Raw genomic sequence first — 25,671 nt, 5'->3', positions numbered from 1 at the left:
AAAATCCCTTGGCAAAGCTTAGTGACAAGCAGGAGCAGCCTCACAGGTCTCCAGCAAACAGCTCTGTGGCTCCAGGGGTTGTTTCTCCACCTCATTCCACAGCAGGCTCCAGAGGCCTTGGCAGGCTGCAGGAGCATCCCCTGGCTAAACAAGTGGATCTAGAGCTGCTGCAAGAACATCAGGGTGGAAAACAGGATGAAAAAAGGAGCAGGAAATGGATGAGGCAGCTCTGTCTTCCCCACAAGTAGTCTGGAGCTGGGTGCAGGCATTGCACTTACAAAGGCAGCTGACAAGAAAAGCTCTCATGTCCCAAGGGTGATGATTTTGGGCAAGGGAACAATGAGGAAAGCAAGATTCCCACCCATATACAGACACAATGCTGCCTCAGAACTGGCCACAGGACTCTAATCAGATGTGGTGCCAGTTAGCTTTGTTCTGGATCAAATAGAAAGCAAACACATGAAGCATCTGACTCCAAGCTCCTCTGTACCCTCTGCTCTGCAGACTCCTTGCCCTTGCCCTGCTTCTTGCTTAGCAAAACATTCCAGGAGGCCCAATTCCCCCTTCCCTCCCACTCCAGGCTGAATCACAGCAAAGTTGCTGAACTGGGGCTGCTTGTCAGCCTGCCAAACTTTGCTAACCAATCTTGGTGTGAAAGCAGCTGTGACAGGCAGCAACAGAAAATCTGGTGTCAAATTAATTAGCTGGAAGGGACCCAGCCAAACACTGATGCTGTGGCTCACAACCACTGGATGAGTCAATTCTCACTCTCCTCAGTATTACAGATGTTGGGCTGGGTGCAGAGCCCAATTTCCCAAAGCAGCCCATGACAGCAAGCTCCCACAAGACAAGCTAAAGATGAAGCATTTCTTCTGGAGTTGGGTTTTTTTTTTCTACACTGGAAGGGAATTTGTGTCTCAGTGACATCTCCCTCCAGACTTGAAAGAGTTTTCTTTTTTTTCCCCCAAAACAATGGCAGGGAAATGGCACCATTAGTTTTACAACTTTTTTTGTTCTTCCCAGAGAAGTGAATTTCTATGGTTGGAGAATTTTAAAAGTGCTGATGGAATCTGGCAGGGGTAACTAAACACACATGAGGGAAGGAAGGGAAGGAAGGGAAGGAAGGGAAGGAAGGGAAGGAAGGGAAGGAAGGGAGGGAAGGGAGGGAAGGGAGGGAAGGGAGGGAAGGGAGGGAAGGGAGTGGCAGGGAGGGAAGGGAGGGAAGGGAGGGAAGGGAGGGCAGGGAGGGAAGGGAGGGAAGGGAGCGGACGGGCAGGAAGGGACGGACAGGGAGGGACAGGGATGGCAGTGGAGTACGGGACGGCGGAAGGGAAGCCTTTCAGTTACCATGGCAGTATGTTTCCATGGAAGCCAAATGATGATGATTTGAAGCCTGTTGCTGCCACTGGAGTGGCCTGAAGAAAATTATTAGTTTTGAAAATTAACAAAGCTACTCAGTACCTTGAAAGCCAGCCCACCCACAGCCCTGCAAATAACAAAGGCATCTTTGCATCCCTGACAAAGGATTCAATAAACATGTGGGGAAGGAAGAGAGAGCAGAAAAAATACCACACAATGAAAAACGGGAGCTTCCTTTTATGCAACCAACAATGCAGAAACCACACTGGAAAGCACAAGGCTGAGTGCACTTTGTGAAATATTGCACATAAAGGTCAGCAAAATCCTACAGAACATCCTGGAGGATTGGCTCCTGAGGGGACTGCTTTGAGACTAGAGCTGCTTGGTTGCCATTTGTTTGAAATTATTTCCCCATAAATCATGCTGATGGCTCTCCCCCAGTTTGCTCACCCACCTCCCAGAAAAACCTTGGGGATGGAAAACAAAACTTTCTTGTGGGTTGCCTAATCAATATTAAAGATCAGCCTAGCTGCTCTGATGCTCTCTTTGCTGGTCAGAATACCTTTTTGAATTCTTGAAGGTCACCCTGTGCCTTCCCAACCCAGTTTCCCCACAAGAAGACACTTTTCAATCATTTTTCAGAAGTCAGGGAGCCCAACAGGCTGCCTGGTGTAGTTTATCATATGTAACTGAAAAAACATGGCACAGATTCAGCCCTTCCCAAAGGGGAGGCACTGGGATTCAGTGATGAAGCATTCAGGTTCCACAGGCTGCCAAACAAGAGATTCACAGGCAACACAAGCAGACCCAGCACTACCTCAAAAGCACAGATGAGTCCCTGATTTAGTGACCTTCCACCTAAAAGCAAGGGCCTCTTCCTCACTGACATGAGAAGAGCATTGTGAAAACCTTCCAAATGAGACCCTCTGGGGATAACTCACCTGAGGAAAGCTGAACTCTCAGTGAAAGGTAAAGATCAGAGGGAAAGAGGCACCTGCTGGATCATCAGCTGAATCTGACTTCTCATTTCAGGGCAAAGAAAGATCCAAGACCTGCCCTACTGAAACATCACTCCTGTACCCCTGCCAAAAGGTCTCCTGTGCTCTCTGCTACCTCTCTTGTCCAGGAGGAAAAGGGAAGGAGAAGCAGATCGTTTTAAAGCACAGTTCAACTAAGAGCAATTCCTTTAAAAGAAAGGCAAGTACAAATAAAAGGCCTGGCACCTGGTTTGGGATTCCTGCTCTGCTCAGATTTCACTCAGGGCATGAGCTGCACAGAGCACTGGGGAGTGCTGCATCCCACGCCTTCAGGAAAACAGTCTTCCCCACCCAAGAGCCACAGACCTCCAAAGAAACTAAAAGATGACTCTGCAAGAGGCACTCAGAACTAGACAACACATGAGAGCAGAACAATTGGCTTAAGTTAACACCTCTTCCCTGCTTGGGGCGCTTTTCTCAGTTCCCAAAAGGAAATCTGAGACCACAGACTGATAAATAAAATAAATCAATAGAAGAGGGAGGCATGCCTAGTCCTCAGAGACTTCAACTGTCTTAAATCCAGTGTCACACAAAGAAGTAATTCTCTTTTGTGTCACCAAAAATAAAGAGGGGGAAAAACCCACAAAGAACTGCCAAATGTGTTAAATACATAACTTAGGGCATTTTAATTTAAAAAAGCAAAATACATTTCATCATTCATCGGCTGGCACGATGTATAAAAATTTTAAATAACAACTTTAATATTAGTCACAAAATACAGCATGTTTTATAAAAATAGCTATATGCACTGATATTACTGATAATGTAAAACCACTCTGAATAGGCCATGCAAAGACATTCAGCTTTGACCTTTCAACTTCCAAGTGCTTGTTGCATCTGCTACTTTATTCCTTCTCAGTCTGCTTGAGAGGGTTTTGTGCTAGCACTTGGGGGCCTCCTCCTCCCCCCCTGCACACAAAGCCCAGGAAAAAGGTTTCAAAAAGGGCTGACAAGTTAAGGTGCATCATGGGCATCCCAGTGGCCCAATTTTCACAGCTTATGTTTCACAAAGTGCTCAACATCTGTGTCCTTCTCCACAGACCTCACCCTTTGGTCACTTAAAATCTTCAGCTTTTCAGCCAAAACCCTTCCAAATTATTCTTGGCTCTGTTGCACCACAGTATTGAAACTGAAAGTAAAAATCTAGACACCCAGCCTGAGATTACTACAGGAGACAGAATTCTGTGGCTGCAGCACCATTTTTGTACAGCTGTACTCTGCTTGTGGCATTTCTGAATTATTCACACACCAAAATTCACTGATGTCTGTCTGTTCACATTAGGAAGTCCAGGTAGGACACACAAAAGGTCATGGGAGAAATACAATTTTATCGAAAGGAAGGTTTAGCTGAGAATAGCATTAATATAATAAAACCCCACATTAGTATTAAAAAGCCTAACAGTAACTATAAACTGTTACACATAAACAGCCTGTTACACTGCAGTTATCAGATTTAAGAATGTAACTGTTCCAAGGGGACATAATGGACATCAAACTCCAGAAAATTAAAAAAGAGATGGTATGGAGTACATTAGAGTTAAGGGCAAAGATATGTCAGATAAAAGCCCCACCCCTCCCAGTTTTCACTCCACATGCTGACACACAAATTATCAACAACATAAAAAAAGCTGCAGAGCTCTCTCCATCTCTAGAAATATGAGCACCTTTACAGTCCCATCTCATTCCATATAAACCCAATGAATGTAATGGGGACAGAGATCCACCCAGCCATCACCTTCATTCCTGAGTCTACAGAAAGACAGGAGGGCACTGCTGGTTGAGAACAGTCCCTACTGCTGGCAATAACAGCAGCACCTTCAAAATGTGCCACCAAGGAGAGCAGCCATCAGCAGGGAGAGGCTTGATGCTATGCCTGGCAAAGTGTGGGTTTTTCCTGATGTATTCAAGTTTGCATTTTAAACTGTGCTCTTCTAAGAAGAAAATGAGGAAAATTTAGTGATTTATCACCTCAGATAATAATACAGCGGCAAACTCATCTTCTGAAGTTAAAAAAAAAACCCAGTTGAATTATCTTCATGCACTAAATCTGACAGGTAAAAAACATTCCCATAAAAAGCTGTCCCCTTTAAGTTACAAGTCACATCACAAGAGCAAGCTCCTAATCAAAGTGTCGAAAGCAGAGCAGCTTTTATCAGCGCTGAAAATCCAAATAAGAATACAGACTCATCGTGCCCCCACCACAGCAGCACAGAACTTTAGAAGGCTTTATGGGGAACTGGCTGGAAGTCGCTGGTTTTGGTGGCGTGTGCCATGGCCCTGCGCCGGGCCAGGCGGGATTTGGAGGGAGGGGACAGCTTCATGGAGCACACCGTGTGGGCGGTGCTCTCCTGCTCCGCGCTCAGCTCGCTCTCGTGCTGGGACAGCTGCCGGTTCAGGGCGATGGCCTCGGCAGCGAACAGGGTCAGGTCCTTTGTGCTGCTGTTCCTGGCCAGGGGAAGAAGAGGAGGAAGCAACTTCAATACAGGCGGTTCACCCGCTTGACCTCACAGCAAAGTATCTATTTCCAGGCATGTTTATTTCTTCTACCAAATCATTGAGACAGCAGGCAAAATGACCAGTTAATATTTGCATTTATCCTCACTCAGAGGACCAGCAATGCATGACAAAAGCACTCTGGGATGTTGGAAACAGCCACAGTTCTACTCCTCCTTCTGCCAAGGACTTCTGATTATAAACCCAGGAAGCCACCTGAGATGGCATCCTTAATTTCTACCTGTTCTCAAAGGAGGGGCATATGGGGCCATTCTGTCCTTCTCCAGAGAACAGTAGTCCCATTTCAACTGCACCTGTGGCTTGAGGAAATGCATTTCTGACCAGCAGCAGACAGACATAGAAACAGATGTATGACTCAGGCTCTCTAGCATACAGAATCTCCCATCAAATCACCTCCAATGTGGCTTGCCCTGCTCACAGTAACTGGAAATTGTGAGTGCCACCAACTACAAGGCAAGTCAGATCCAAGTCTGTGTTTATGGTGATTAGTCACCCATCAGAAAGCAGTCTCTTTAGGTAACACATGCCTTTATGCCTTTTTCTCCCTCTCCTGGGCAGCAAGCTCACAAAACCATCATTATTTCCTGTCTAAGATGAACACTGCACTGCAGGAATTCCCTCTAATGCTTTTCCCACAAACAAGCAAGATTAGATCATAAAGAAAATTCAGAGCTTTAATATTTCTGATGTTCTTAACAAAATTAGCGTGGCACATTTATGAAGCTCCATTCTCAGCCAGGGATGTTACCTCCTAATTTGTCAACTCCTCTCTCCCACCCGTTCTTTCAGGAATTATTCTTTGTGAAGTTTACAGATGTTTAGAAAATAAATCCTACCTTTGAAGAACTTGAGGGGTGGGCAATCCCCTTTCAGGAGCCTGCTAGAAGAAGCATTGAAGAGAAGTTACATATTAGCAGCTGGGAACCAAGCTTTCCCAAGAGTGATGAAAAACAAGTGACTCCCCCAAATCTTTACAGATATTGCAAATAAACTAATTCACTGTGGGCAAAGCATATTTCATAATCTGTGTCCCCTCACAAGAAGATTTCCCAGCTTGCAGGTATAAGACTACAGCTTTGGAAGCTCTCCAGAGGGTCTATTCCTTCTCTCCTGAACAGGGAACTGAAACATAAGAGGACACTGCTGTTCTTTTATAACCTTATTTACCAGCATTCTGCATTACTGTATTAGCACAATAATTTGTGTACTGCAGTACTTGCTATTCACAAGAAAGCCATTTAAAATGCACAAAGCAATAATTAAACAAAACAAAACAAACACTTAAAGGCTGACATATTCATCCAAATATTTACCACACAGAAAAAATAAAGCCACTGTGTATCATTTAATTAATCAAGATACAAGCACTGAAACACACAAGGACTCAAAATAAAAAGTTCAGAGACAGGGAACATTATTATTTGTCACTCTGGAAGAAGAACAACTCTTTATATAAAGGGGGATACATACTCCTTGAACCCATGAATGTTGCAAAACTTGAGCAGCACTGAGTCGTTCTTTGGCATCACAAACCAGAAGCTTTGAGATGAGATCTTTGGCCTCTGAGGAAATATGTGACCAGTCCTTGTCGGGAAATTCATACTTGCCTTCCTGAATGCTCTCAAAAAGCTTGTTCTGATAAAGGAAAATATATTCAATTGAAATACACTGCAACCAGAAGGTTTCTCAGGTGAGACTTCCAACTCACTTTTATCCACCTCATGTGGAGGGCAAAAACTGAAACCATCCAGTCTCCTTATGCAGTCAATGGAGAGTGACAGGCAGCTCCTCAGAGTGGCTCAGTGCAGCCTAACATGGACACAACACACTGTCTGCTGAAAACACTTCCCCACCCCTAAGAGGGCAGCTAAAATACTCCATTTTTAGAAAGCAAATTCAGGCCCTGCATGGCAACCCTCCCAGGGCTCAGCTTTTATCTGAGGAATTGCAGTGACTACCATAAACCAGATCAAGGATTACAGAACGAGAGGATTCCAGAGTGGGGAAGAGGGTGAGGACAAGCTCTGAGATCTCACAACAGGAGGAAGGAGAGGCAGTTGCCCAACCTGACTTTAGAAACAGGTATCACTCAACTTCTCTACTGCCACCCTCACTTTCCAGTGACAGCTCATCCTCCCAGGCACCTGCCAGCATCAGGCACAGCTCGCCACTGCTGACACTGCAGCAAGTTCTACACCCAAAGCTCAGGGGAGAACTCTGCACTCCCCACACACCCAGGACATGCACACTCACCTGGCAAACTCTGCAGACTTCTCCTCTGTCCCAGCCACAGTCTGTGCCACAGTTGCCCACAAAAGGGGGGTAACCACTGAGCATGATGTACAGAATAACCCCCAGGCTCCACAGATCACACCTCTTGTCATAAAACGTGGCCTCCTCCATGAAGACTTCCACCACTTCGGGTGCCATGTATTCTGCAGAGCCACACTAAGAAACCAAATTTCATCAAGTTTTCAAAAGGAGTGTCCATCAAAATAAGACTCAGATCTATCATTTTCACTCTTTACACCAAGTGCCTTGGTATAAAGCAGAAATTAGGCATCAGTGAATACTGAAGTTCCTATAGTTATTTAGCAGCACCACAAGCTGTTCCACATGGCTGTGAACCTCTAATCCAAGGTCCAAATATTAATTTACATCTTTCAGGTTTTTAAATCTTATCCATTAGTTATCAGACAAGTGTATCAGGGGAATAGATTTCTGTAAGACTTCTGCAACGCTGGCAGATTTTTCTTTCAGAGTAAATGGCAAAAGCACAGGACTGTAGTTTTTCAAACAAAGGTGTATTATAAAGCTACACACTGATTAGAGAGCTTGCATTCTCCTTAGCTCATTGGCTTGGCTACAGAACCAAAACACGGGGAAATGAACACAAAACTAAGGTTCAAAGTCTGTCCATAAGCACACAAAAATGGGCACAAAAAGTTTCTCCATTTGATTGTGTAAGAGATAAGCAGGACCAATGTGTCACGTGCTGACCAACAGGAGAATTAACCACTGAGCTCCTGTGTTTTTGTGTATTTGTTCTGTAACTGGAAAAGCAAGACAGCATTTACCACACATACACTTGCTTGAAATGAACTGCCCAGCACTGGGTGTAGTGGCAGTAAGCCCTTTGGAAGGTCTCCTCTGGAGATAAGAAAAACTGGTTCAGAGTAGAACAAAGAAAGCACAAAGCCACAACAGGTCTCTCACCGGCGTTGTTAATTCCGGAGTAGTTATGGGAGTACATGCACTGTTGAGCTTCACCCCACTGCCAAGATCAAAGTCACATATTTTTACTGGTGATATCTAAAAAATATAAGAGGTCAGGAAGACTGGGATTAATGCAAAATCTATGAATATGCATATATGTGAAGTAGAAAACCCCAGGACAGAACATAAATCCCTAGTGAGACCCAGTCCCTCACAGCCACCTTCCACTCCCTGCCCTGCCCCAGCTGCACCCACACCACCAGCACCTGATCCTGCTACATTATTCTTTTATTTGGTTAGGCAAGTGCCAGTACACATCAGGGCACATTGAAAACTGGTCATATAATGTGATCAGCTGGCCTCTAAATGCTGCTTGTCCATCTGGGTAGTGGCTCAGAACTGATGAAGCACTAGGGTGTCACTGCTGTCCCTCTATAAGGCCAGTTGGCTTTTTATCTCTAAGCCAGATGTTCACATTTTCACAGCTCAAAGAAGAATTTAGTCTCTTTCAAGCTTCAATTCTGTTAAATTTAGTTGAAGTTCACTAATGGGTTTAAAAGTTTTCAAGAAGAGAAAAAATACAAGGACTGGTTTTGGGAACCAAGTTACAAAAATTAAAGGAAAGTTAAGAGACCAGAGCAGCACCTTTTCTGGAGATTCACACAGGATGTTTTCAGGCTTCAGGTCCCTGTGAGCAATACCTAAACAGAGTACAAATGTTCATTAGAAAGGACAGTCTGCTGTTTTATTCCTCATAACTTCTCTTTTTTAGAAGGTGGCCTGGGAAATATTGTAGGTCTGAGCCTGCTACACACATCTGCCCCTCTTAAATATAATAATTAAATTGTAAAGTGCAAATGTTAAATGTCACTGTTGCATCCTGCTATACCTTTATCATCCTTAACTGTACAGGAGAGTCTGTCAAGCAAGTAAGAACCTAAAATCAGAACTTTTTGTTAGTCCAAATTAATTATGTTCCTTAAAACCAGCTTATTTAGATGACTGACCTGTAGGAAAGTTTAATGCTTTACACAGTTTAATGAAATTATTTTGGTGCCTTTTACAGTGAAGTTGCTCTTTCCAGGTGGATCAATTGCCTTGCTGAACTCCTACCAGCACAGACAGTACTTGAGGCACTCTCCTCTGAAAAAAGTCCCCTGACTCCCAGATGAAAATATCCCTTTGAGGTACATACTCATTGCTGAAGCAAATGAAAAATTAAAGTTTCAGTTAGAGATGCTGAAGAAAAGCTAAAGGAAAACAGCCAAAAGGCTTCCTCATTCGACTCCTATCAGAATAGACAAACCTAAGAGGGAAGCACAAAGTTATCTGTGTAATCCACATGCAAGGTGGTTCTCTGTCAAAGAAGTTCTTCAAATGCCTAAAAACACAGTTTCTGGAAGTTCTTCATTTAATATGATCAAACTCAAATGGAAGGTAGAAAATGAGAGGCAAAAAAAAAATTAATTAAAAGAGTAACTCGGCTGTAATTTAACTGCAGTCTACTCTTGATTTAGAAACTTACACTCCAAGAACACCTTATATTACTTCAGAGTACAGGAAGGAAAATTCCACCAAACTCTAGGCAAGGGAGCTTTTAATGTCATTTCTTCAGCACATTCCACAAGATGTGGCTTAAAATATAACAGCAGAGCCCCAAACTAAAGGAATCAGTGTTCATACTGACACAGTGCACATGGCTTTGGCACAAAAGATGGCACAATGAACCCACTGAAGTGGCCTGTGCTGACATTTACAACAAGGCTGACCAAACTCCCAGCAGTTGGCTTGGCTCACAATGGGAAAGCCAACAGTGTCGTTTTGTATTATTGTGTGAATTCAAATGTCTGATTATGTAACATTTGATTTTGCAGTTCCACAGAGCTCTGAGAAAACAACTGCCTTTAAACACCTCTCCAGTAGATTATTAGCAATAAAGCACACACATCCCAAGTGGGTGTAAGGCAGGATTATCATCCAGCTGAGTTTTAAACTACTCCTGTCAAAAGAATTAGTTGTCCTCATTCAAATTTTTTTAAAAGCATTTAGCTATAGGACTTCACCATTAAGCTGTGCAATAAAACTGCTTTAATTTCCTGTTTACTTTAGTGTTCTGTACCCTACTTACTAATTATTTTAATGTCACACGGAAGAACCATAAAGAGAACAATAAAATGAAAAGGGGATGTAGCTGATTCTGCAAGCTATATCCCTGCTGTCCCAGCTCACAGCAAACAACAAGAAAGCAGATTGCTGCTCTACAGCTATTTTAATCAATCACCCTGCTCTTGTTTGGGAAAAGAGAAATTAAAACTAAAAGCTGAGAGAGAGCTACAGAAAGGTATTAGCTCAGTCGATGTTAAACCTCTTGAGTGGAGTACCTGGACTTGCAGCTGTTAAGAAGCCCACTACAGCCTTTCACATTAAGAAAGATTTTTTTCCACATTTTCACCCTGTTTCTTACATGTCCCATAACTCAAAGTCAAAATCTACTGCACAAAGGTATTCAAGAAGCACCCTCTCTGATGGTTTAATGTTGAATTATCACATACACAGGCTGTGAAGATCACAAAAACCTCTTGATCCAAACTAAGTTTGGTTTCATATTCAAATAAACTTTTTGCAACAGTCACAACATGTGACAAGATCCACATTCATCAGGCTTCCCCCTTTTACTCCAAGCATTGCTACAATTTTATTTTTAATGGGTTCAACTTGTTGAGGTACCAGTGCTGTGATTCTAACTCAGCATATAAACAGTCCTGTGACTTGAAAGTATGGACTACAACTAAACATTTATTGATCCAGGGCCAGTATAAGCAATTTAGGCAACAAACCAAATCTGCTGAGATCTACCAGGCTAATCAGAATGGCAAAAAGGAAAGAAAAAATGTATCAAAATAAATAACCCATAAACAGTCTCCAATTACATGCCATTCTATTCAGAGCTAGTCACTGTATTTGAAGCTGCAAAACCAGATAATCACAACCTAGGAAAAACTTCAAAAGTATCCATCATATTCAGCCCAAAAATATACTGGCATGACCATAATGCACAGAAATTTTTGAATTTAAACCAAAGTATTCCCAAGTCAAAAAAGCAGCAGAAAAACACTAAGGTAATAAAAATCTCTATGAACATACCTGCTTTACATCTAAGCAAATTCCAAAGGAATTGAGGACACCTTCAAATAAAGACCATGGTTCACTTAGGTGAATCTAGACTCTCAATTTACCAGTGAGAGTCTAGATGTGGGGAGCTAAAAGCTACTGCAAACCAACAGGTCTAGTGGCTAGCAGAAATTCTGAAATTACTAAAAAGTAACTCTGTTGACCTGAAAAAATGAGGAAATTAAAATTTTATTAGATCCCTTTTGAGTAACCTTTATATGGTGGCTTGTGTAATAGGAACAAATAGACTCAACCCTAATGTTAATCCTCTCTGGATGATGAGTCACGTTTTCTCCTTGGAAAGCCTGTACCATCTTAACACTTCCAATTACTGAAAATACTACAATATGAAAATAGCATCATAGAGGAAAACAGCTTAAGTCATCTGGCATTGCTGTAAATGGGAACACTAGCAAAAGCTGGCTACTTAGAGATAAATGTGCTTTATACCCTGAGTATATGGTATTAACTAGTAAAGATGGAGGCAGCCCTCTCTCACCTTTTGTATGAAGAAAGTCCAGAGCAGAGGCAATGTCTCTCACCACTTTGCTTGCTTCTCGTTCATTGAAGTGCTTCCTCTTTTGTATATGGGCCAGGATTGAACCTGTCAGGATAACAGGTGAAAGGGAAAACCTCAGTATGAATGCTGAACTAGTTCCAAGCATCGTGAACCCATAATCTCACTTTCACACTTTATAGCAGCCTTTCACAGCAGGCAACTTCTGTGGAGCAAAGAGGGGAATGACCAAGAAGAAAAGGCACAACTGAGCAGCTTCACCACTTAAGTGTGCTAGAACATAATTTCCAAACAGTGCAGCTTCTAGTTTAAGCACAGCATGAGAGGCAATCACTTTTTACTGCCCCAGGACATGACTGGCCTGTTTTCCACACACTGGGACAGTAGATTTGCCAATAGTACCAGTAAAACTCTAACATCAGCTAAGGAGATCCATAAACACTTCAGCAAAACACAACCTACCCCAGGTCATGGATGGTCATACTCAAATTCCCCTCATTTGCTATAATATCACCACTGAAATCCTGCACTGAAAGCCAAAGATATGTGTTTTGTGCCTCAACACCATCAAAGTAAAAACAGATTTGACCTTTAAATACACATCAAATTCCCCACAGGCATCAAGGCAAGGCTTCTGCACTGACTTAAGGCAAAATCTGCCCAGGGATATAAAATCTGACAAAAGACCTCTAAATTAAAACATACTGAAGGGCTGGTAGCTTGCAGGCATAGCCTCACTGGTATCCCTTTAACAAAGAATAAAGGGAGGTTTGATTCCTCATTTTCATAAAGTAAATTCAATCATTCCTCTCAAAAGATTAAAAATGTCTTTTAAAAAAACATGTAGTGCACAGAGATCCCAGCTCCCTAAGTAGCCTTACTATTGCCTTCTATTTTCATATTCAGAGAGGTGTATCTGTAAAAGCAATCAGGCAAAGAAACTCAAGTAGTGACTGCCATTTGCTGTTAGCCCCAGTACACTCAACATTTTCTGTCTCAGGTGATTTCACTTTTATGCTTTAGTTCTAAATGTGGAAGGAAATCTCCTACTGGGGAATTCCTATTCTAATACCATCAATGCTACTGCCACTCCTCCACAGTGAGCATTCAGAGAGGGAAGAGAAAGGACATTCAAAAAGATGAGAGATATGCTCAGATATGCACAGCCAAGCTGTGTCAGCTGGGTGGAGGAAGGCCACTTTGGACCAGGTTATCAGATTTCAAACACAGACATTTTCCCTTGTCAAAACCAACACCACCTAGTTTGCTACAGATTTCTTGAGTGCACAGAGTTCAGAGTGGTTTCCTGGTGTAGTTGTTCTTTGCACCTTTAGAAAGCAGTAAAAGTTCTTCAACGTTTCCAGCCCTGTGGAAAAGACCCCATACTTTGCAGGAAACAATACTGAGCCACCTAAAGTGCTCATTTCACTCAGCAGGTTTATCTGAAATTAGCTTTCTAAATAGAGTTGATGTTCAAACTCTCAGATAAGAATTATATCAATATCAATAAAAACATGCTTTAGTGACTTTATATTCAGCCCACGTAGAGAATTCTCACAAAGAAAGAATAGCAGGGCACTAGTTGTTCCTGCCTCTCCAGTACTCAGAGAGAAAGCATCCTACAGCACCTCTCAAAATGCATTTCAGAGGAGAAAAAAAAAAGAGGAAAAAACTCTGAAATTATACAAGTTCAATCTAATCAGCTCAATTTTAACTCACTCAATTATAAAACGCTGTCAGATAAGGATACTAAAGGGACTCTGCATATCACAGTGAACTGAAAACAGATAAAACAGGAGCAGAGCTCCTTCAGTTACCACAGCTACTGGAAGGCAAAGTTGAAAATGGAAAGCCCAAATTATGCTCCAACACTGTAAGAGCAGCCTCTGAGACTGGAGTTACTGAAGAAAGACTTGCACTGAAGATTAATGTTCTCATTCTTGCCAGCCTTGCTACTCACATCAGAATCTGTAGTGCATCAGATCTGACCCTAATTCTCATTCTTTGTCTTCAAACCACATACCTAACCCTTTAAATACTGATATTTTTAAGAGAAGACTAGCCTCAGCCCTAGCTAAACCTGTAAAATCAGTAGCTAAGAGGGGAGTATCATTATTATACTCTGAGCAGCCATGCAGGTACACTGACAACCACAGACTCACAAAGAAGAAGGTTAACTAACAGAAGAATGTGGAGATGAAAAAAAAAAAAGACAAATTCAGATTCATCTCAAACAAGCCCCATTACAGCTAATTTGTCAGAGACATCTGTGCATTAAGAAAAAGTGTTATGGGAAAATACAAGAAAAAGATGCAGAATTTTGTGAAAAGCTAAACAAAAGCTTTTACTCAAAAAATATACACACCCCTCTCTTTCAAAAACAGTTCTGCATCTATGCAGAAAGAATTTTTATATCTTGCACATACAGTTTGCTCCTGGAAACCTTCTTGACCAGAGACAATAGATGCTGTTCTCTGGGCAGCAGGATACTCCAGAAGCTCAGTTCTCCTTTGAAGGGTTGGCCACACTAACTCCTGGTTTTGCACAGCCATGCAATTAGCATGTACTGTAATTATATGCCATGCAGACAAATGTGCGAAAGCCCATGAAGTGCTTGCTGCAGCTTTCTCATTCCCCAGGTGAATGGGAAGTGCTGGAGCCCAGTGACTACTCAGGCTCACTTGATGGGCTCTCAAACACCCACAAGCACAAGTGGGTCTTCATAACAGCAACCCCAGGCACAGGCAAGATGATTTTCATAACAGGGTTCCAGGCAATGAAGTCAATCCTACATCAAAGGAAAATTATGCCAGAGTACACAGATGCTGCACTAAATTCTCAAGCATTTAAAGTTAAGTTCTGCAATTACTACTTTAAAACAGAGGCAAATAGGAACCAAAATGATTCAATGAGCAAAGGCACAGTTTTGGCACAGTACCTCCTCGCAGTTTCTCAAAGACCAGGTAGTATCTTGCGTCATCTTCAAAAAATTCTATTAACTCCAAAATGTTCCTTTAAAAAAGGAAACAAAAAGCATGGAGTGTAAACACAGCAATGAAGAGTTTCAGCCCAGAGTGGATAACTAGGAAGTGCCAGAAGTAACCAAAAATACAAGTTCTAGTTAATCAAGTTGCTTTGGTTGCCTGTGGCATTAAAACCACATTTCCAACTCCCACTGAAATTTAAGCATGGGAAAGAGGCCAAACAGCACACTCAGACAAGATTGTGAGAGCTCTGCTACTGCTCAGTTGACAGGAAGATAACTGGTAGTAGGTTGTATTTAATAATTTAAACCACTGCATTTGTGCTGAAGGCAGAAATAAAGAAAAAATAATTAAACTGGCATTCTTTCTCTCTGGAAATCACAAAGCAAAACACAGAGGGCTCAAAGGAGACAGGCATCTGTCAACAAGATATTAAATCCAGCTCCTTAGTTGCCATTTTTAGAACAACTCCTGTTTAGCTCCTGTAAATTCTTTTCAGCACAAATACCCCAGGTTGCTTTGAGAATGTCAAATGTGTAAGTCATAATTTTTTACATTTAATGGTACACTCAGCCCCCAAAATTCTGCATGTGGTCATGTGAGCTTGAGTTCTTCATCAGTTGTGCACTGGATGACTATTTACTCTTAACCTCACAAAAGAGGAAACTCATGGTCTGCTTCTCTACAGCACAACATAAGTCTATGAGGTTGGTAAGCAAGTTGGTTTTGAAATTATTTCTGTATGTTTTATTAGGCATTTGTTTGAAAAATTCAATATAAGCTGCACAATTGTAATATATATACCATCTGTTGTATATACATTCTAGATTAACAGAGACATCTAAAAGTAGCTTCAGAACTGCCTCAAACCCATCACAAAGTTCCCAGTGCCTGCACAGCTTTTCTTCCTCTTCAGTCATGAGCAGCAGTTTTACATTTGCCTCATCCTGTGGCTGCACGAAGTCAGCACACATCCAAGTGAGAATGACGTTAGCTTTCTGCTGATCTAAGAGTCCCAGTGCAAAAGCAGGAAGGCTGACACAAGGAGGAGGACAAACCACACATCAGAGAAAGGAATGGTGTGATTTCCTCTCCACAGCAGCTGGTATCATGTCAGTTTTTGCTGATGGTGAAATCACAGGGGAGAGTGTCAAAATGTTAATTTCTCATCTGGACAAAAGCCATGCATCATTGAAGCACAATCAAGCTATATTGACTTGGCTGCTAATTGAGTTATGTAACTATTAATCTGTAAATAGTTCCCCTAAATTTCTCAGGTAAAGGAGAAATTTTTAATCTGAGTAAGTCAAGTCTAAATTTCAAAGTGGTTTTAAGGAGACCGATGCAAAGCTTCTAACCTTGTCACGTATAAAAATTTAAAGACAAATACTCAAAACACTTTAAAAAAACAAAGACAAGACCATACTTACTTGTTACCCTGGCACTGGTACAGAGTTTCTATCTCACGAAAAACCCGACTCCGACTATGCCCAGCATTTTTTTCAATGATCTGTGAAAGAGTTTTAAGAACTCATATTTGAAAAATTACTGCAGGAACTATGCATACAGCTCGGGAATTAGGTAACTGTTACAAGGTTTGAATCTAGGGCATGCCCACTAGAGAAAAACACTCCACCTTTGTTTGTTTGTTCAATTTCTCATCTGGCATTTGTTTACAGAGCAGTGTCAAGAGAGCTCTGGAAGGCATTCAGAGGACAAGAGAAATTAGGGCAGGAAGAGAAGAAAGAACTAAGTTCACACATTACACAGCCAGTGACCAGTTACCACAAGCTTTTTCTAGCATAATTTTAACTTTGCAATGTGAAGAACAGGATATCCTCCTGAGTTCTACCAAGAATAGATTTGAGTCACAACAGACACTGAACAGTCAAAAAGAACATATTTGGCATTAGAGGCATTTAAGCAACAAGTACCAAATTCAACATAAAATTCAAGTTCATGGTGTAAACTTTATGGAGACCCAAAAATAGAACTTAAAGAAAACATACATTCAATCTCAGAGCCATCAGAAATCACCTTCCTTCACACCATCCTCAGGTTGAAAGAAGACAAGAGGCTGAGCCTGAGTTATTGCTGCATAAACTGGAAGCTCATGACATTACCTGGATACCACCTGTATCCAGGACTGTCTTCTTATTTCTGAAGCCTGAGTTCTTTGGAGCAGAACAGGCAACCATTCACCAGTACTGCACAGATCTCTGCATCTGATCACATCAAATTCCTAAAGCAGAGCTTTGTTGATTTCAACCTCTAAACTTCAACAATTTTACAAAGTAGAGAAAAAATTCCAGCATCTATAGAACCACATTTTCAAAGGGGCTTTAAATTTTATGCCTATTTTTGAATAGAATCAAACATAAAGCTTCCCTATTGCTGTTATTTGTGTTTGAAATTAAATGGGGGACTCAGGACAACAGCAAATGTGTAAATGAGCCCAACTTTTCAGTGATATTACAGAAAGAAGATTGGCCTCTATCAAAAAATAAAGACAGCTTTACATGAACCATTGGCAGCACCTGATGCTCTCTGAACAGCACCCAAAAGCTTGCACTATTTGGGAGGCCATGCTGTATAATGACTCAGCCCCTTCTTTCATAAGAAGAGACAAAGCTGGACTAAAACTAAAGCAGGGCATGAGAGGAAAGCTTGCTCCAAGATCCAATCACAATGATTTACTGTTTGTGATTTCTACCTGCAGCTGATAAACCAGTTCACTCTGGAGGCACAACACTTAAGATGACAGGTTTTCTCAACAGTTATAAAACAAGCTCATTTCAAGCATCAAAAATTTCCTAGAAGGATTTGCTATTACCCACTCGATTGCAGGTTTTCCCTGAGAGGGAGAAGACACATCACAGACAGAAGTGATGCTGCTTTTAGCCTCTACTTACTTTGACTGCATATTCTTTCCCAGTTTGGAGACTGACAGCACCCTGAACTTTAGCATATGCTCCCTCACCGAGCAGCTCAGCAGTCAGCTTGTACAAGTCTGCCAAAGAAATCCAGAAAAAAGAACACATCCATCAAAGTGAATTTTAAAAGTGAAAGTTATTTTAATGAATAACATCAAGACAAGCTTTTTATCTGATAAGCTTCCCTCAGATTTATGTAGTATTAAAACAGACATGCCAGTCTTAACTATGCTTCCTTTTCCACCTCCCTCTTTCAAGTTCAAGAAAAATTAGAAGTCAACTTTATTACAGTATCAAAAGTGCTGAGATATAAAATATTTGTAGTGTGAACAAACGTGTAATCTCTAGGATCTCAGCCACTTTCCCTGTCTTCATGTAAAACTCAAACATTTTTTTCAGGTGGAAGACAATTCTTTCATCAGAAAATGCCTACCATACATAATCTACTTGCAGAGATGGTGTTTTAAGTATAACAAACTTGAACATTTACACCCGGAATGCTACTACCATCTTTTCTTAAATGTACCTTCCATTGCTACTTGCCCACTAAGAAGTTTTATACTGCTCAGTTTTCTCACTGAACTATATTTTACTTACAAAATTTCACAGCATTTGTGCACACATCTATTCAATCAAAACCTTTTGAAATCAGCACTGTTCCTACCAAAAAATTCAATGTTTAGTTAAGAAAACAGAAAAACAGCAGAAGCAAAGCAGACTGTAACAATTAAAAGTTTTTAAATTGTCACCAACCTTCGAACTTCCCGGGGACCTGATCTGTGGCTCTGGTTCTTTTCTTCTTTTTCCTTTTCCCACTGTCAGCTATGGGGACAGGCTGGCTGCTGACCATCTCTGTGTGGCAGAACATAGAGGTGACTTTAACAATCAATTACTTCAGGAGAAAAGGCACATGCTCTTGTGTTTATGTTCTTATCTATCCAAAAGTTTATCTGCTTTTCTTCATCACAGGCTGCCACCTTTCTTTCAAATATCAGAGGAAACCTAAAAAGGCAATTCAGGTGCCAATTAATAATTGGGGGGGTTGATAAATAAATATATTATCAGGAGAGAAAAATAATGCATCTATTCTGAATCCTTATCTCACAGCACAGTAAGACAAAACACAGAAATAACCCACAACAGAACACGTGCCCTGATACCAGACAGTACTTGCAGCCCTCACAAGGGCACTCCTCTGAGCTATTCTGCTGTTTTACAGAGATTTTTTTCAAATCAGCTCAAGGAAATGAGCCTCCAAAACAGCAGGAAGGTGTGGGGAAGTTTCAAATCACTCAGTGAAACAAAGCAACCACAGGAGTTAAAGTATCACAAGAGTGATCTAGGTCAGTTGATGCTGCCAAAAGGCCATAAAGAAAACCATTTCTCACAGAACTATAATGTACCTTTCTAAACCACAGATAAGTGGGTAATTTATGCTCCAAAACAAGAAGTGTTTATGGCATTCAGACTTTTTTTCCTACATTACTCACTGCAGATACTAGAGCTTAGTCAGAGGTAACAATTCACTGATGCAAGATAGTATGGCAGGATAAACCCCCTGCACATTGTTATTGAAGGCCTAAATAAAAACATGGCCATATTTGTACAGCTAACCTATCTCCAAAAAGGTAAATGATTCCACACTGAGGTTCTAGGCAGGAGCACTTCACACCAGTCACATCCAACTAAGTTTACCTCAACAGTTTAAAATCTCAGCTGAAAGTCTTTAAGGCAGTAGCAAAGTGCACCCAAGACATTTTACAGCTCTGAGGAATTCTGACTAAATTCACTTTTAGTCATCTTATACTACAGAAAAAGCTAAATCAATAGAAATTGTGTAATTATGAGAACACTGGTAATGAAAGAGCAAGTCCCAAAAACTTCTGTCATTCTCTTTTAAGAGAGATTGTGACGAGCAGTTTTTCTGCCTTTCACTATTTCCAAAGTACTCAAAACATGGGAGAAGCTCCAAGGCAGAAAACATTCCACATTAATCTAGCAATACATTAATTACTTTTTCTTTGCTACGTTACATTTTTTTTGTTCTTATCTGTCAGTAATAACTACTGTGAGTGTCACTTAGAACCCACATGTCTGAAAATTCAGGATAAATGTTATTTTGAAAGTCCTTTCTCCTTAACAACTTAGTGAAACACTTAAACATATATCACTGAAAGCCTCAAAACAATAGTAAATCCTCATTTTCAAGTCTTAGGCAGAATGTGTTCAGAAATCATCATGACAGATGTTCTATGTGACGTCTTAAATACAGTAATATAAAGTACATTCTACCAGCTTCTGATGAAACACTTTCTTTTTAACTCAAACTGACACACATACAGTTTCAAATTTTAACTTAAAAAGGTGAGCCTTTGGCAGCAAATTCCAGCTCTCCTCTTTTTCAATTCAACCTGCATCAGGAATTATTCAGAACTGGGACTAAAATGACACACCTGAAGCTGCTCAGAGATAGGGCTGCTCTGCTTGAAGGTAGTACTTGATTTCCACAAGGTGTCAAACAAATAACTTTAATTACCTGACCTTCTACAAACCATAGCTAGACAGATTCTATTCCATTTCAAATATCACAGCTTCAGAGCTTGAAACTAAAAATCTAGCTTTGACTAAAAATCTAAAAATACTGGCTTTGACTAAAAATCAGCAAAAACTCCAGAACGTGAATCCTGTCTCTCAGCACAGCTGACAGCTTCACAGCCAGCTCCTGCAGTCTACCAGCTGGCACTGATATTTACAGTCAGCTGTTTATTAACTCACCACATTATTTCAATTCCCTTTAGTCTGACTCTATTCCTAAATTACAGAGAATTGCTTCCCTGAAAACAGGAAGTTCACTAGTTATGTATACAGAAACCAAATTGCTGAAAAGTTGACATTTTTAACCTATAGTCTTGACTAAATTTGCCATCACACTAAAGCACAAAATGTTAGTTGTATTAGATTCTTATTACTGCTCTGGTCTGCTATTTCACACCATTGTGAAGCTCACTTCTGTCAACACAGCTCATCCTTTAAAGGTATCACAGCTTCACTCTCATTACTCACTTGTTATAATGAGCCAGCACTTAAGTAACAGCTGGTACTACAAGAAAATGCCTTTAGTCCAGCCAAACACTTTAGAGGTTTTTCAAACTTTCAAAGAAATGCTTTTTTTCCCTGCAACTGTACAACCAAAAGAGTTTCCAGAGATACTGAAAAACAATGTGCCTCAACCACCCAAGCAATGCTGAGGTGTTCTGCATCCTGCAGGAGTGCTTCTGGTGACAGGCACACTGTGGGCTCTGAGGCAGCTCACCCTGCCAGACAGAGCTCAGGGACAGGATGGACTGCTCTGGAGGGAAATGGCCCATGGACACATCAGGTCCAAGGTGAGTGTCTTCAAATTGTGATCTGTCCTTCACCAGTCAGGTTAGGATTCCTACTCACAGGGTAAATGTTACCAGGAAAATCCACAGTGTAAGTAAAATGAAAACTGCAGTTTAGTTGGAGCCCCTGAATTTTATTACCATCATCATAACTCAGCGTTGAGGCCATATTTAACACACACCCTATTCAGAGCCTGTGTGGGAAGGTAGTTACAGCCTTTCTCTTTTTGGCAAACAAACCCAAGAGAAGAAGAAAAGGAACAATTACCACAAGTTTCAGTTCATTCAGACCTTAAATCATCTTTCATCTTGCTTTCTAACACTCCATATATGAACATGCCAAAATCCACTACCCAGACCTAACTCCCCTCTCATTCTAATCAGTTTCCAAAAAGAAGGAAGAGCGCATTTGGAAAAGAAGCCCATGTGTGTAACAGGAAGCACTTGGGAACACAGAAGAGGTGCCTTTTTCTATTTCGAAGAAAATACCTTGTTTGTGCTTTTGAACTCAGTGGAAGAAAGCAGAGCCCAGGTACCACCACCTGCTCCAAAACTGGGTCTTGCTGGAGCCAAGTGTTCTGGAGCTGAAAATAAACACCATCACATTACCACTCAGAAATCCTTAAAATGTTTTTTGTTTTTCCACAAATTTAGGTAGTGCCCAGAGCCTAAAGACATTGCAAGGACCTGTTGTGCTGGGCTTCACGGAAACACACAGCAAAAGCACACCCCTACAATTTCACTGGAACAATATGTAAACAGACTTCAGTCCAGTTTTCCTCCCAGCTCAGTGTGTCACATGGTTCCTGGACTCTTCCTCCTCCATTGACACTGATTCCTATAGATGTAGCTCATAATGAACCTGTACACACTCAGCAGGTGCTGATTCTGCAAAAACCACCTAGTTGCAGGAAACCCAGAAAAACCCAAGCTGCCTTTATAAAGCAGCTACACAGTGATTAATTGTGTTTGTAATGTTACACATCAAGAGATACAATTTGAAGAGGAAGAATGTGCAATGATGTATGATAGTCCTGCGTCAAATCAGATTATTTTGTACTCGTTCTGCATTAAGTACATTAATTTCAAATTGTAAGAAGTGAATACTCTTACTTGATTTTTGCACTAGTTTTCCACAATTCATTCTTAGCTGTCAGAGTTACCTTCTCCTTCCACCTACGGCACAACTTTTAGTTTCATTTAATCTGAATTATCCGTGAAGGGAGAGGAACTTAAAAACATTCCATCATCTTCTCAATAATATACAAGAGCATTAACATTTTCAAATGAACACCTGAAAGTTCACAGGAAGCCCAAGCAATCCAATTTCATGAAAGAGCAAGTCTGACAAAAATTATTGATCCAGCCTTATCACAGCATTGCCGTAACAACCCACAGTGTCACAGCTGACACCACCTGCCTGAAACCCTTCATACTGGGGAAAAGGTTACAGCAACCTTTCTCTTTACATCCATGCTTCCCCCTGCCATTCCCTCTGTGACACTTCCAGAAGATCAGTGTCACATCATCTCCTACTTGAGCAATTTGCAGAGCAATGTTTGGTACTTTCAGCTAACACTTCCCTTGCAAACTAAGAGGGGTTTTCTGAGGTTCCCAGTCACTTTTTTTATCTCACTTTTCAGGAAGCACATCGAATTATTTCAGATAGATTCCTCCCATCCCAATTTCTTACTTCACCAGGATTACTGCTGGGGAAGCAGGGAGAACCTTGATGGAGAGAAGAGCACACAGCTCTCCTTTCCCTCTCGTGTTGGGGGAACAGCATGTTTTGACACACATGCTGCAGACATGAGACTTGCTGAAATCAGCCTGTGTTTCCCCAGGCACACATGCATTTCTTTAAAAGCAGTAGTTATTCAGAATGGCAGCAAAAGAACTGTTATCATCCCCACTGGAAAGACAAAGGCAAACCAGAGAAGTGTCCTGATGCAGCTAAGAGTTAACAAGTCAGGAGAACAACTTAGACTGAACACGGCTTAAAAACACTGTAATCTTCTTAATTTCTTGTTCAAGGACAACGTGTCTCCAAGGCAGCCACATGGATGGGAGGATATAATAGGGTGTCTTTCACAGGGCTAACAAATAACAGTGAGTGGTGAGCTCTGCTGGGAACAACATAGCACACACGCTGGTTATTGCACTAAAGAACATCCTCTGTCCTTCCACAGCCAGCAGAACAGGCAAACAGAATATTTACTGCTACTGACCACTGGCAAATAGCTCATGTTTAAGACTTGCCATCACAGGGCAGTAAGAACTTTGCAGCAAAGTTATTTTAAACTCCATCACACACATTCTAAATGAGAAAACTCCAGCAATAGTGTGTTGACTCAACTACTTACAGGCTCTCCAACTTCTAGAGCACTTTTAAATTAAGGAGATATCCAATGTAAGTAGGTTCTGAGGGCCACTTACTAAACAGCAAGCTGTTTACTCTCTTCTACATCTGATGGCATGAACAACTCTCAGAAGACTGTCTCTCCATCACCAAGTAGTTCCTCTAATCCCCCTCAGCTCCCTTGCTAGTGTAAACCAAAGAGAAAAACTTCTTAGAAGACAACTTTTCTTTTCATAGAGATACGAGATAAACATTTCCTACTCTTGTTCCACACCCCACAATGATTAATCAGATAATCACACTTGTCACTGGATAAAAAAGCTACGCAACACACACCTACATGAGCAAGCAGCCTTGTTTGGAGAAGCTAATCTAACTTAATGTTTTTCTAAACCTTGAAGCAAGATTGATTTTTTCTTTATTTTCCCTTTTCTGTGCTTTCAACTCTAAAATTAAGTCATTAAACTCCACTGCATTGTCACATTTGATGTCTCATAAGATTTGTACCAGTGTTCTAACATTTGTTACCAGGAAGGTACTAGCAGGAGAGAGGACATTCATCACAGCAGTAAATACTTTTTCTGAAAGCATTACGGAGTACTGGTACCATGAAATAATGTCATAGAAGCATTTTGGTTGAAAAAGACCTTTAAAGAACCAAGACAGTTTCAAATGCACAAGACACCCCACTTTACCTGGAAGGCTGCCAATACAAAACACCTTTAGAACTGAAGTGAAAGAGGTTCAGCTCTGCAGGAGTGTTTTGCCTTGCTTCCATCCAGCACCGGGGAGGCATGAAGAGGAGCTCTGTTTAGGTTAAAAAAAAAAAAAAAAAAAAAAAAAAAAAAAGAAGCAAACAATAGTTCTTTGAAGTTATCAGAACATACACCAATCTTCCTAAGCCCAATTGAGAGTCATAACATTGGATGATAGAGGCTTTTAGAAGAGGTCAGCTTTTAAATGTCAAAAAAAAAAAAAAAAAAAGGCAGTGGCTTATTCCCAACAAATCTGACACTTCACAGACAAGTGCCAGTGGTGTCAGGGAATGGGCTGATTTTTGGCTATCACAAGTCCTGCTGATGCCAGCAGCCGAGCTGTCACCCAGGGCTGTCCCGCTGCTTCTCTCGCCTCAGAAGGTCACCCTGCTCGAGATAATGCCACAAAGTACACTTTAGGCAGATTTTCAGTGCTCCTCGGGACTCACAGCTCTCGTCTTATGCCAGAGGAAAAACACAGGAACGAAAAGATTTCTCGTGATCACAACTAGAAGTTGGTTCGTTCGCTTTTGCCTGTTTTCCCAATCCAGCAATGTCCCCAATAGAAAGCAGCTGCAGTAGGAGAGTACACACTTACCACTCTTTATTGAAAAACGCACCAGGTATTAAACACAGCACTTTAAACCTTCGGGGAACATACTTCCATCTCCAGACATGAGGAAACTCCCGCATTCCTCGGGGAGGGCCCCCAGACCCAAAGCTGCTGGCCGGAGGGCTGAGGCACCTTCCAGCCGGGTGCTGCCGCCGCTCCCGCTGTCCGAGCGCTCAGCCCTCCACACTCCGGACGAGCCCCAGGAGCTGCCCCGAGCACGGACCGAGCCCCTGGGAACTCCCCTCCCTTAACCCCCCTCAGCTGGCCGAGCCGGGAAGAGCCGTGACCGCAACCCCCCGCCCTCACCTCCATGGCGGCCGCGGGTCCCTCCTCGGCGGGGCGGCACCGCCCGCCCCCGCCCTGAGCCGGAGGAGCGGCGGGAGCGCGCCTGCGCGCGGCACCGCCCCCTCCGCGCCCCCTCACGGGAGCGCGCCAGGCGGGGCCGCGGCTCCTCTGAGGGGACGGAACGGGGAACGGAGCCGGGACCATCAATGGGGCACAGCGGGAGCGGGCCCTGCTCCCCAGGCTGGGCTGGCTGCTTGCCGTATTCTCCTTCCCCCATGAGCGATATCACAGCATCACTTCGGCTGGAGAAGCGAAGATCGCCGAGTCCGGTCTATGAGCGAGCGCCGCTGTGTCAAGGGAGTGCCGCGTCCCGTCATTCCTTAAACACCTCACCGTCTTGCCTTAAACACCTTCAGGCAGGACAGACTAAGAACGGAAAGAAAAAGTAAAGTGACAACAGCCAAGAGGTTGGATAAAGCTAGGGAGGCACAGCATGGAAACCCTGCTGTTGAACAAAGAGTCCGAAGACTCCGAGAAGGTGGTGG

The 25,671-nt window shown here is 42.0% G+C and overlaps 1 protein-coding gene across 5 annotated transcripts; it reads right to left on the bottom strand.

Moving 5' to 3' along the window:
• Positions 1 to 2,994: 2,994 nt before the first annotated feature.
• On the bottom strand, positions 2,995 to 25,231 carry MKNK1 (MAPK interacting serine/threonine kinase 1). Of its 5 annotated transcripts, none has more exons than XM_018912406.3 (14): positions 25,148 to 25,231; positions 24,169 to 24,280; positions 21,604 to 21,698; positions 18,485 to 18,583; positions 17,711 to 17,808; positions 16,229 to 16,308; positions 14,753 to 14,826; positions 11,797 to 11,901; positions 8,772 to 8,827; positions 8,127 to 8,222; positions 7,164 to 7,358; positions 6,381 to 6,545; positions 5,747 to 5,790; positions 2,995 to 4,841 (listed from the first exon to the last, which is right to left on the bottom strand). In XM_018912406.3, exons 4-14 carry the CDS (start codon positions 18,579 to 18,581, stop codon positions 4,613 to 4,615), a joined length of 1,239 nt encoding a protein of 412 aa, XP_018767951.2. In that variant the 5' UTR covers positions 18,582 to 18,583; positions 21,604 to 21,698; positions 24,169 to 24,280; positions 25,148 to 25,231; the 3' UTR covers positions 2,995 to 4,612. The 5 variants fall into 5 exon arrangements, with proteins under 5 accessions (XP_018767951.2, XP_030082320.2, XP_018767952.2 ...); XM_030226460.2 differs by lacking the exon at positions 25,148 to 25,231 and adding an exon at positions 24,827 to 25,140 and having other exon boundaries at positions 5,747 to 5,787; XM_018912407.3 differs by lacking the exon at positions 25,148 to 25,231 and adding an exon at positions 24,827 to 25,139.
• Between the last annotated feature and the right edge of the window lie 440 nt (positions 25,232 to 25,671).

Source organism: Serinus canaria, chromosome 8, assembly GCF_022539315.1.
Source record: "Serinus canaria isolate serCan28SL12 chromosome 8, serCan2020, whole genome shotgun sequence".
Classification (NCBI taxonomy): Eukaryota; Metazoa; Chordata; class Aves; order Passeriformes; family Fringillidae; genus Serinus; species Serinus canaria.
Note: the sequence above shows the minus strand (reverse complement) of the source record. Positions and strands in the feature narration are given on the sequence as shown.